Here is a 13,390-nt window from a genome sequence, read left to right as displayed (position 1 = left end):
CCAGCCTCAAAAACGTGCTCGTGCACGATTCCCCCATAGGAAACAATGGGGCTGTTTGAGCTGAAAAAAAACCTAACACCTGCAAAAAAGCCGCGTTCAGCTCCTAACGCAGCCCCATTGTTTCCTATGGGGAAACACTTCCTACGTCTGCACCTAACACTCTAACATGTACCCCGAGTCTAAACACCCCTAACCTTACACTTATTAACCCCTATTCTATCGCCCCCGCTATCGCTGACCCCTGTATATTATTTCTAACCCCTAATCTGCCGCTCCGTAAACCGCTGCTACTTACATTATCCCTATGTACCCCTAATCTGTTGCCCCTAACACCGCCGACCCCTATATTATATTTATTAACCCCTAATCTGCCCCACACAACGTCGCCTCCACCTGCCTACACTTATTAACCCCTAATCTGCCGACCGGACCGCACCGCTATTATTATAAAGTTATTAACCCCTAATCTGCCTCACTAACCCTATAATAAATAGTATTAACCCCTAATCTGCCCTCCCTAACATCGCCGACACCTAACTTCAAACATTAACCCCTAATCTGCCGACTGGAGCTCACCGCTATTCTAATAAATGTATTAACCCCTAAAGCTAAGTCTAACCCTAACACTAACACCCCCCTAAGTTAAATATAATTTTAATCTAACGAAATTAATTAACTCTTATTAAATAAATTATTCCTATTTAAAGCTAAATACTTACCTGTAAAATAAATCCTAATATAGCTACAATATAAATTATAATTATATTATAGCTATTTTAGGATTAATATTTATTTTACAGGTAACTTTGTATTTATTTTAACCAGGTACAATAGCTATTAAATAGTTAAGAACTATTTAATAGCTAAAATAGTTAAAATAATTACAAATTTCTCCAACATTGGTGTGTCCGGTCCACGGCGTCATCCTTACTTGTGGGATATTCTCTTCCCCAACAGGAAATGGCAAAGAGTCCCAGCAAAGCTGGTCACATGATCCCTCCTAGGCTCCGCCCACCCCAGTCATTCTCTTTGCCGTTGCACAGGCAACATCTCCACGGAGATGGTTAAGAGTTTTTTGGTGTTTAAATGTAGTTTTTATTCTTCTATCAAGTGTTTGTTATTTTAAAATAGTGCTGGTATGTACTATTTACTCTGAAACAGAAAAGGATGAAGATTTCTGTTTGTAAGAGGAAGATGATTTTAGCAGACAGTAACTAAAATCGATTGCTGTTTCCACACAGGACTGTTGAGATGAAGTAACTTCAGTTGGGGGAAACAGTTAGCAGACCTTTCTGCTTAAGGTATGACTAGCCATATTTCTAACAAGACCATGTAATGCTGGAAGGCTGTCATTTCCCCTCATGGGGACCGGTAAGCCATTTTCTTAGTCAAACATAAAAGAATAAAGGGCTTAAAAAAGGGTTTAAAAACTGGTAGACATTTTTATGGGCTAAAACGATTGCTTTATTGGGGCATATTATGCAGATTCTAGCTATTAATTGGCATTATAATCTTGGGGAACGTTTAAAAAACGGCAGGCACTGTGTTGGACACCTTTTTTAGTCTGGGGGCCTTTCTAGTTATAGACTGAGCATCATTTTCGCGCCATTACTGCACAGTTGTTTTTGGAGAGCAAGGCATGCAGATGCATGTGTGAGGATCTAAGAATCACTAAAAAAGCTTCTAGAAGGCGTCATTTGGTATCGTATTCCCCTCTGGGCTTGGTTGGGTCTCAGCAAAGCTTATAGCTGGGACTGTATAGGGGTTAAATTTAAAAACGGCTCCGGTTCCGTTATTTTAAGGGTTAAAGCTCTGAAATTTGGTGTGCAATACTTTTAATGCTTTAAGACACTGTGGTGAAATTTTGGTAAATTTTGAACAATTCCTTCATACTTTTTCACATATTCAGTAATAAAGTGTTTTCAGTTTGAAATTTAAAGTGACAGTAACGGTTTTATTTTAAAACGTTTTTTGTGCTTTGTTGACAAGTTTAAGCCTGTTTAACATGTCTGTACCATCAGATAAGCTATGTTCTATATGTATGAAAGCCAATGTGTCTCCCCATTTAAATTTATGTGATAATTGTGCCATAGTGTCCAAACAAAGTAAGGACAGTAATGCCACAGATAATGATATTGCCCAAGATGATTCCTCAAATGAGGGGAGTAAACATGATACTACATCATCCCCTACTGTGTCTACACCAGTTTTGCCCACACAGGAGGCCCCTAGTACATCTAGTGCGCCAATACTTATTACCATGCAACAATTAACGGCTGTAATGGATAACCCATAGCAAATCTTTTATCCAAAATGCCTACTTATCAGAGAAAGCGCGATTGCTCTGTTTTAAACACTGAAGAGCAAGAGGGCGCTGATGATAACTGTTCTGACATACCCTCACACCAATCTCAAGGGGCCATGAGGGAGGTTTTGTCTGATGGAGAAATCTCAGATTCAGGAAAAATTTCTCATCAAGCTGAACCTGATGTTGTGACATTTAAATTTAAATTAGAACATCTCCGCGCACTGCTTAAGGAGGTGTTATCTACTCTGGATGATTGTGACAATTTGGTCATTCCAGAGAAATTATGTAAGATGGACAAGTTCCTAGAGGTTCCGGTGCCCCCCGACGCTTTTCCTATACCCAAGCGGGTGGCGGACATAGTAAATAAAGAGTGGGAAAAGCCTGGCATACCTTTTGTTCCCCCCCCCTATATTTAAGAAATTATTTCCTATAGTCGACCCCAGAAAGGACTTCTGGCAGACAGTCCCCAAGGTCGAGGGGGCGGTTTCTACTCTAAACAAACGCACTACTATTCCTATCGAAGATAGTTGTGCTTTCAAAGATCCTATGGATAAAAAATTAGAGGGTTTGCTTAAAAAGATTTTTGTACAGCAAGGTTACCTTCTACAACCAATTTCATGCATTGTTCCTGTCACTACGGCAGCGTGTTTCTGGTTCGAGGAACTAGAAAAGTCGCTCAGTAAAGAATCTTCGTATGAGGAGGTTATGGACAGAGTTCAAGCACTTAAATTGGCTAACTCTTTTGTTTTAGACGCCGCTTTGCAATTAGCTAGATTAGCGGCGAAAAATTCAGGGTTTGCTATCGTGGCGCGCAGAGCGCTTTGGCTAAAGTCTTGGTCAGCGGATGTGTCTTCCAAGACAAAATTGCTTAACATTCCTTTCAAAGGTAAAACATTATTTGGACCAGATTTGAAAGAGATTATTTCAGACATCACTGGGGGAAAGGGCCACGCCCTCCCACAGGATAGGTCTTTTAAGGCTAAAAATAAGCCTAATTTTCGTCCCTTTCGCAGAAACGGACCAGCCTCTAATTCTGCATCCTCTAAGCAAGAGGGTAATACTTCACAACCCAAACCAGCCTGGAAACCAATGCAAGGCTGGAACAAGGGTAAGCAGGCCAAGAAGCCTACCACTGCTACCAAAACAGCATGAAGGGATAGCCCCCGATCCGGGACCGGATCTAGTGGGGGGCAGACTCTCTCTCTTTGCTCAGGCTTGGGCAAGAGATGTTCAGGATCCTTGGGCGCTAGAAATAGTTTCTCAAGGTTATCTCCTGGAATTCAAGGAACTACCCCCAAGGGGAAGGTTCCACAGGTCTCACTTATCTTCAAACCAAATAAAGAGACAGGCATTCTTACATTGTGTAGAAGACCTGTTAAAGATGGGAGTGATACATCCAGTTCCAATAAGAGAACAAGGAATGGGATTTTATTCCAATCTGTTCATAGTTCCCAAAAAAGAGGGAACATTCAGACCAATTTTGGATCTGAAGATCCTAAACAAATTTCTCAGGGTACCATCGTTCAAAATCTAAACTATTCGAACGATCCTACCCACCATCCAGGAAAGTCAATTTATGACTACCGTGGATTTAAAGGATGCGTACCTACATATTCCTATCCACAAGGAACATCATCAGTTCCTAAGGTTTGCTTTTCTGGACAAGCATTACCAGTTTGTGGCACTTCCATTCGGATTAGCCACTGCTCCAAGGATTTTCACAAAGGTACTAGGGTCCCTTCTAGCGGTTCTAAGACCAAGGGGCATTACAGTAGTACCTTACTTGGACGACATCCTAATTCAAGCGTCGTCCCTGTCAAAAGCAAAGGCTCATACGGACATCGTCCTAGCCTTTCTCAGATCTCACGGATGGAAGGTGAACAAAGAAAAAAGTTCTCTGTCCCCGTCTACAAGAGTTCCCTTCTTGGGAACAATAATAGATTCCTTAGAAATGAGGATTTTTCTGACAGAGGTCAGAAAATCAAAACTTCTAAGCTCTTGTCAAGTACTTCATTCTGTTCCTCGTCCTTCCATAGCGCAGTGCATGGAAGTAATAGGATTGATGGCTGCAACAATGGACATAGTTCCTTTTGCACGAATTCATCTAAGACCATTACAACTGTGCATGCTCAGACAGTGGAATGGGGATTATACAGACTTGTCTCCGATGATTCAAGTAGATCAATAGACCAGAGATTCACTCCGTTGGTGGCTGACCCTGGACAATCTGTCACAGGGAATGAGCTTCCGCAGACCAGAGTGGGTCATTGTCACGACCGACGCCAGTCTAGTGGGCTGGGGCGCGGTCTGGGAATCCCTGAAAGCTCAGGGTCTATGGTCTCGGGAAGAGTCTCTTCTCCCGATAAACATTCTGGAACTGAGAGCGATATTCAATGCTCTCAGAGCTTGGCCTCAACTAACAAAGGCCAAATTCATAAGGTTTCAATCAGACAACATGACGACCGTCGCATATATCAATCATCAGGGGGGAACAAGGAGTTCCCTGGCGATGAAAGAAGTGACCAAGATAATTCAATGGGCGGAGGATCACTCCTGCCACTTGTCTGCGATCCACATCCCAGGAGTGGAAAATTGGGAAGCGGATTTTCTGAGTCGTCAGACATTCCATCCGGGGGAGTGGGAACTCCATCCGGAAATCTTTGCCCAAATAACTCAATTATTGGGCATTCCAGATATGGATCTGATGGCATCTCATCAGAACTTCAAGGTTCCTTGCTACGGGTCCAGATCCAGGGATCCCAAGGCGACTCTAGTAGATGCACTAGTAGCACCTTGGACCTTCAACCTAGCTTATGTATTCCCACCGTTTCCTCTCATTCCCAGGCTTGTAGCCAGGATCAATCAGGAGAGGGCCTCAGTGATCTTGATAGCTCCTGTGTGGCCACGCAGGACTTGGTATGCAGACCTGGTGAATATGTCATCGGCTCCACCATGGAAGCTACCTTTGAGACAGGACCTTCTTGTTCAGGGTCCATTCGAACATGCGAATCTGGTTTCCCTCCAACTGACGGCTTGGAGATTGAACGCTTGATTTTATCAAAGCGTGGGTTTTCAGATTCTGTAATAGATACTCTGATTCAGGCTAGAAAGCCTGTAACTAGAAAAATTTACCATAAAATATGGAAAAAATATATCTGTTGGTGTGAATCCAAAGGATTCCCATGGAACAAGATAAAAATTTCTAAGATTCTATCCTTTCTACAAGAAGGTTTGGAGAAAGGATTATCTGCAAGTTCTCTAAAGGGACAGATCTCTGCTTTATCTGTTTTACTTTACAAAAGACTGGCAGCCGTGCCAGATGTTCAAGCATTTGTTCAGGCTCTGGTTAGGATCAAGCCTGTTTACAGACCTTTGACTCCTCCCTGGAGTCTAAATCTAGTTCTTTCAGTTCTTCAAGGGGTTCCGTTTGAACCTTTACATTCCATAGATATTAAGTTACTATCTTGGAAAGTTTTGTTTTTAGTTGCAATTTCTTCTGCTAGAAGAGTTTCAGAGTTATCTGCTCTGCAGTGTTCTCCGCCCTATCTGGTGTTCCATGCAGATAAGGTGGTTTTGCGTACTAAGCCTGGTTTTCTTCCGAAAGTTGTTTCTAACAAAAATATTAACCAGGAGATAGTTGTACCTTCTTTGTGTCCGAATCCAGTTTCAAAGAAGGAACGTTTGTTACACAATTTGGACGTAGTCCGTGCTCTAAAATTCTATTTAGAGGCTACTAAAGATTTCAGACAAACATCTTCCTTGTTTGTTGTTTATTCTGGTAAAAGGAGAGGTCAAAAAGCGACTTCTACCTCTCTTTCCTTTTGGCTTAAAAGCATTATCCGATTGGCTTATGAGACTGCCGGACGGCAGCCTCCCGAAAGAATCACAGCTCACTCCACTAGGGCTGTGGCTTCCACATGGGCCTTCAAGAACGAGGCTTCTGTTGACCAGATATTTAAGGCAGCGACTTGGTCTTCACTGCACACTTTTGCCAAATTTTACAAATTTGATACTTTTGCTTCTTCGGAGGCTATTTTTGGGAGAAAGGTTTTGCAAGCTGTGGTTCCTTCCGTTTAGGTGACCTGATTTGCTCCCTCCCTTCATCCGTGTCCTAAAGCTTTGGTATTGGTTCCCACAAGTAAGGATGACGCCGTGGACCGGACACACCAATGTTGGAGAAAACAGAATTTATGCTTACCTGATAAATTACTTTCTCCAACGGTGTGTCCGGTCCACGGCCCGCCCTGGTTTTTTAATCAGGTCTGATGAATTATTTTCTCTAACTACAGTCACCACGGTATCATATGGTTTCTCCTATATATATTTCCTCCTGTCCGTCGGTCGAATGACTGGGGTGGGCGGAGCCTAGGAGGGATCATGTGACCAGCTTTGCTGGGACTCTTTGCCATTTCCTGTTGGGGAAGAGAATATCCCACAAGTAAGGATGACGCCGTGGACCGGACACACCGTTGGAGAAAGTAATTTATCAGGTAAGCATAAATTCTGTTTTACCTGTAAAATAAATCCTACCCTAAGTTACAATTAAACCTAACACTACACTATCAATAAATAAATTAAATACAATTCCTACAAATAACTACAATGAAATAAACTAACTAAAGTATAAAAAATAAAAAAGATCTAAGTTACAAAAAATAAGAAAATATTTACAAACATAAGAAAAATATTACAACAATTTTAAACTAATTACACCTACTCTAAGCCCCCTAATAAAATAACAAAGCCCCCCAAAATAAAAAAATGCCCTACCCTATTCTAAATTACTAAAGTTCAAAGCTCTTTTACCTTACCAGCCCTGAACAGGACCCTTTGCGGGGCATGCCCCAAGAAGTTCATGTCTTTTGCCTGTAAAAAAAAACATACAATACCCCCCCCCCCAACATTACAACCCACCACTCACATACCCCTAATCTAACCCAAACCCCCCTTAAATAAACCTAACACTAAGCCCCTGAAGATCTTCCTACCTTATCTTCACCATACCAGGTTCACCGATCGATCCAGAAGAGCTCCTCCGATGTCCTGATCCAAGCCCAAGCGGGGGGCTGAAGAGGTCCATGATCCGGCTGAAGTCTTCATCCAAGCGGGAGCTGAAGAGGTCCTCCATCCGGTAGAAGTCTTCGTCCAAGCGGGGCAGAAGAGGTCTTCCATCCGATTGAAGTCTTCATCCAAGAGGCATCTTCTATCGTCATCCATCCGTAGCGGAGCGGCAGCATCCTGAAGACCTCCGACGCGGAACATCCATCCTGGCCGACGACTGAACGACGAATGACGGTTCCTTTAAATGACGTCATCCAAGATGGCGTCCCTCGAATTCCGATTGGCTGATATGATTCTATCAGCCAATCGGAATTAAGGTAGGAATATTCTGATTGGCTGATGGAATCAGCCAATCAGAATCAAGTTCAATCCGATTGGCTGATCCAATCAGCCAATCAGATTGAGCTCGCATTCTATTGGCTGATCGGAACAGCCAATAGAATGCGAGCTCAATCTGATTGGCTGATTCCATCAGCCAATCAGAATATTCCTACCTTAATTCCGATTGGCTGATAGAATCCTATCAGCCAATCGGAATTCGAGGGACGCCATCTTGGATGACGTCATTTAAAGGAACCGTCGTTCAGTCGTCGGCCAGGATGGATGTTCCGCGTCGGAGGTCTTCAGGATGCTGCCGCTCCGGATGGATGACGATAGAAGATGCCTCTTGGATGAAGACTTCAATCGGATGGAAGACCTCTTCTGCCCCGCTTGGATGAAGACTTCTACCGGATGGAGGACCTCTTCAGCTCCCGCTTGGATGAAGACTTCAGCCGGATCATGGACCTCTTCAGCCCCCCGCTTGGGCTTGGATCAGGACATCGGAGGAGCTCTTCTGGATCGATCGGTGAACCTGGTATGGTGAAGATAAGGTAGGAAGATCTTCAGGGGCTTAGTGTTAGGTTTATTTAAGGGGGGTTTGGGTTAGATTAGGGGTATGTGGGTGGTGGGTTGTAATGTTGGGGGGGGGTATTGTATGTTTTTTTTTACAGGCAAAAGAGCTGAACTTCTTGGGGCATGCCCCGCAAAGGGCCCTGTTCAGGGCTGGTAAGGTAAAAGAGCTTTGAACTTTAGTAATTTAGGATAGGGTAGGGCATTTTTTTATTTTGGGGGGCTTTGTTATTTTATTAGGGGGCTTAGAGTAGGTGTAATTAGTTTAAAATTGTTGTAATATTTTTCTTATGTTTGTAAATATTTTTTTATGTTTTGTAACTTAGTTCTTTTTTATTTTTTGTACTTTAGTTAATTTCATTGTAGTTATTTGTAGGAATTGTATTTAATTTATTTATTGATAGTGTAGTGTTAGGTTTAATTGTAGGTAATTGTCGGTATTTTATTTAATTAATTTATTGATAGTGTAGTGTTAGGTTTAATTGTAGGTAATTGTAGGTATTTTATTTAATTTATTTATTGATAGTGTAGTGTTAGGTTTAATTGTAACTTAGGTTAGGATTTATTTTACAGGTAATTTTGTAATTATTTTAACTAGGTAGCTATTAAATAGTTTGTAACTATTTAATAGCTATTGTACCTGGTTAAAATAAATACAAAGTTACCTGTAAAATAAATATTAATCCTAAAATAGCTATAATATAATTATAATTTATATTGTAGCTATATTAGGATTTATTTTACAGGTAAGTATTTAGCTTTAAATAGGAATAATTTATTTAATAAGAGTTAATTAATTTCGTTAGATTTAAATTATATTTAACTTAGGGGGGTGTTAGTGTTAGGGTTAGACTTAGCTTTAGGGGTTAATACATTTATTAGAATAGCGGTGAGCTCCGGTCGGCAGATTAGGGGTTAATGTTTGAAGTTAGGTGTCGGAGATGTTAGGGAGGGCAGATTAGGGGTTAATACTATTTATTATAGGGTTAGTGAGGCGGATTAGGGGTTAATAACTTTATTATAATAGCGGTGCGGTCCGGTCGGCAGATTAGGGGTTAATAAGTGTAGGCGACGTTGAGGGCGGCAGATTAGGGGTTAATAAATATAATATAGGGGTCGGCGGTGTTTGGGGCAGCAGATTAGGGGTACATAGCTATAATGTAGGTGGCGGCGCTTTGCGGTCGGCAGATTAGGGGTTAATTATTGTAGGTAGCTGGCGGCGACGTTGTGGGGGGCAGGTTAGGGGTTAATAAATATAATACAGGGTCGGCGGTGTTAGGGGCAGCAGATTAGGGGTACATAAGTATAACGTAGGTGGCGGTCGGCAGATTAGGGTTTAAAAAAATTTAATCGAGTGTCGGCGATGTGGGGGGGCCTCGGTTTAGAGGTACATAGGTAGTTTATGTGTGTTAGTGTACTTTAGAGCACAGTAGTTAAGAGCTTTATAAACCGGCGTTAGCCCAGAAAGCTCTTAACTACTGACTTTTTTCTGCGGCTGGAGTTTTGTCGTTAGATTTCTAACGCTCACTTCAGACACGACTCTAAATATCGGCGTTAGAAAGATCCCATTGAAAAGATAGGATACGCAATTGACGTAAGGGGATCTGCGGTATGGAAAAGTTGCGGCTGAAAAGTGAGCGTTAGACCCTTTTTTGAGTGACTCCAAATACCGGGGGTAGCCTAAAACCAGCGTTAGGAGCCTCTAACGCTGGTTTTCACGGCTAACGCCAAACTCCAAATCTAGGCCTTAGCATGTAGAAGTTAAGTAATGTGTATGTGTATATGTATATATATATATATATATATATATATATATATATATATATATATATATATAAAGCTCAGCAGCTTTGCTATAACGATTACTATGGCAGATTAGATTTCATGGTTTAACATGTATTTACGGTTTTGTTTTTTTATTATTACTACCTTTTGCTGGATTTGGAGAAGCTGCTATAGACCACACTGACCTTTATTTATTAAATTTATATCTCACCCATGTAGCTCCATAGGATAACATATTGGTCTCACTGAAGTCTTCTATGAATTCTTATCAAAACTAGGCCAGTTCCTCTTGACTTTGTTGTAGAACAATGTCATTGCTACGTGTCCAGGGAATTCTACAGAAATGAAAGCTATGCATACAACTCTTGTGTTCCCCTGACTCTTATTGTGTAAAAAAGAAAATATAGAAATGGTACAAATTACAAATGAAGCATGCACTTCCAGTATATTGGAAGCAGATACCTGTATTTTTCATTGCTTAAAGTGTAAGAAATACATCCTGCTTTATTAAGAATGACCATCATGACATTGCATTGATTTTTTTCCTATTTCTTTCACAGCTTAACAGTATTGACTTATCCTGTAGCACTGATATAACTAAGTTTCGGCAGCTGAATCTCGATGACATTCGGAGGGCTTTTTTCTTGGTATCCTTTTTATGATGGGTGTTGGATGCAATGGGAATGGAAACAGATAATTTGAAAGATTCATCTTGGTTAGACTGTTAACGCTTCTGGGCAAAAGCTTTGATATTATCTGGAAAGTACATTATTCACAGAGACAACAGGTACCTTCGTTTGCTTGTGTTTTTATTTTTTGCCTGTATGGTATTTCTTTTTAAGCTTTTATGCCCATTTTATTTCTTTCAAATGATGGTGAGAGTCCACGAATCATCACATGAGGAATATATTTCCTCTCACCATCATGAAAGAGAGCAATTTTTCAGGTAAACTTACATTTTGTCTTTGAACTTTTTTGAGATTTTAATGAATAAATATCTTAGAACGTTACCTTGCAAATGACTCTCAAATGTACCTAAGGAAAATGTAATAATTTGATAAATAGTTTTTGGAACGTCATATTTAATGTTCTGTGTTCTTTTTTAGAGGTAATTAAATGGACAGTCTACTCCAAAACATTTTTGTTTAAAAAAGATAGATAATCCCTTTATTACCCATACCCTAGTTTTGCATAACCAACACTGTTATATTAATACACTTTTTACCTCTGTGATTGCCTTGTATCTAAGCCTTTTCTGACAGCCCTCTGATCACATGACTTTAATTTATCATCTATTGATTTGCATTTTATCCAATTAGTGCAGTGACTGCTGCAACCCACGGGCGTTAGCACAGTTATCTATGTGGCTCACATGGACTAGCAGTCCCCTGTTGTGAAAAGCAAATAAAAAAAGCATGTGATAAAAAGCTGTTTTAAATGGCTTAGAAACAGGCAGAAATTTAGAGGTTTAAAGGTTATAAAGTATATTAATATAACAATGTTGGTTGTGCAAAGCTGGGGAATGGGTAGTAAAGGAGTTCTCTATCTTTTTAAACAATAACAATTCTAATGTAGACTGTCCCTTTAAAGGTGTAATAGCTATGGCTCTGGAGTGTAAGTGCACACTCATTTCTGTGTGTCACTCTGTGTCCTAATATATTGTATGTATATTATTGTGTGACATTTTTTGTAGGGTGAGACAGGTCTCTTACATAGTAATACACATTAATACTACATAGCAATGCCAGCAATGAGGATTTAACTGTTGTCACATTTCAAAACAAAGGGATTTATGATGGTGATATTTACACTTAAAAGGACATTTTACTGAAAAAAATGTTTAAAATGCATTGCCTGCCTATTTTGACTGTTAACATAATCCCCTTAGATATGTGCACATTGTGAAATAGTTATACACAATTTGACAGCTGGCGAGAGATATGCATTGATTATGGATGCCAATAATGGTGGGGCCATAGTCATTATGGATTATGATTACTATACATCAGAGATTCTGGGCCAATTAGCTGACTTAAAACATACACAAAATTGACTTATGACCCTACCATAAACATTTAACTACTTTAATTTTGAAAATAATGTTTACATACAGATAGCGGGTTAATTAATGGGGTCTACTGTGGCTCCCATCCATATATATGGTCCTCTTTGAAAATATGATTTTTAAAGTTTTTTCCAGCACACATTTTATTTTTCAAATGCTTAATTGATGATTACTTTTTAATATGGCAAGGGTTTATTTTTGAACATGTGTTTCTATCAAGCCTGCCCTTTAGGCAGGGCAAGAGGGCCATCTGCCCAGGGCCCCACTCTTTGGGTGGCCCTGAAATGTCAGCGGTGAGGTTATGCAATAGTACAATGTATATGCTGTATTTGGTTTTTGAGAAGTGTTTTTGGTATCAGGAGGTCTAATATTTTGTGTTATTCTTTATATAGATATCACTGAATGTTGTCACAGGGGTCGACTACACAAGGCGCAGGGCATACAGGGGAGGGGAAAAGGGCACTAGGCTGAGGGGCCCCACAAATTTATCTTGCCCAGGGCCCCCAAATGCTAAGCTTGACCGTGATCTCCATTGTAATGCTTAGTGGTTCACTGTATATGACAGTCTGGTTGGCCTGAGAAAGGGGAGTTTGTTTCCTGAAAAGTTAAATCAATAAATTAGAATATTATTCAAATGCCAGCGATTGCCAATTTGAATAACAATATTTATATATATATACGTTGATTGGAGGAGCCGTGTTAGTCCAGAGATTTAGATATCAAAATAACAAGAGTATTGCATTGAGCAATGATACTTTTTTTATTGGACTTACTATACATTTATAAGATGACAAGCTTTCGGAAGAGTTCCTTCCTTTATCAAGTCTAAAGCAATACTGACCAATTCAATGGGATTTACAGATTATATCTTAAAACACAGAATAGCTAAGAAGACAGTGCAGGGAGAGGAGGAGGTGTCGTAAAAATCATGAGGGGGGCTTAGGTAACAGGCAGACAGTGTCCAGTGTAGGGGAACAGACAGGGGAAATATATAGCTTTACATAGAGCATATACTGACATAGAGCATATAACGTTATGTCAGTATATGCTCTATGTAAAGCTATATATTTCTCCTGTTAAGTGTAGTCAGTCCACGGGTCATCCATTACTTATGGAATATATCTCTTCCTAACAGGAAACTGCAAGAGAATTACCCAGCAGAGCTGCTATATAGCTCCTTCCCTCACATGTCATATTCAGTCATTCTCTTGCAGCCTAACTAAAAAGGAAGCTGTGAGAGATCTGTGGTATTTTTTAACTTAGTTTATTTCTACAATCAA

General features: G+C 40.3%; 1 protein-coding gene across 1 annotated transcript in view; it reads left to right on the top strand.

Moving 5' to 3' along the window:
- PIGN (phosphatidylinositol glycan anchor biosynthesis class N) overlaps positions 1–13,390 on the top strand; it is a 1,169,967-nt gene that overhangs the window by 931,324 nt on the left and 225,253 nt on the right. The window contains exon 23 of the mRNA XM_053714623.1: positions 10,606–10,692. Within this exon, the coding sequence (XP_053570598.1) occupies positions 10,606–10,692 (87 nt within the window). The remainder of the gene's footprint in view (positions 1–10,605; positions 10,693–13,390) is intronic.

Source organism: Bombina bombina, chromosome 5, assembly GCF_027579735.1.
Source record: "Bombina bombina isolate aBomBom1 chromosome 5, aBomBom1.pri, whole genome shotgun sequence".
Classification (NCBI taxonomy): Eukaryota; Metazoa; Chordata; class Amphibia; order Anura; family Bombinatoridae; genus Bombina; species Bombina bombina.
This window is presented reverse-complemented; position numbering and strand designations above follow the sequence as displayed.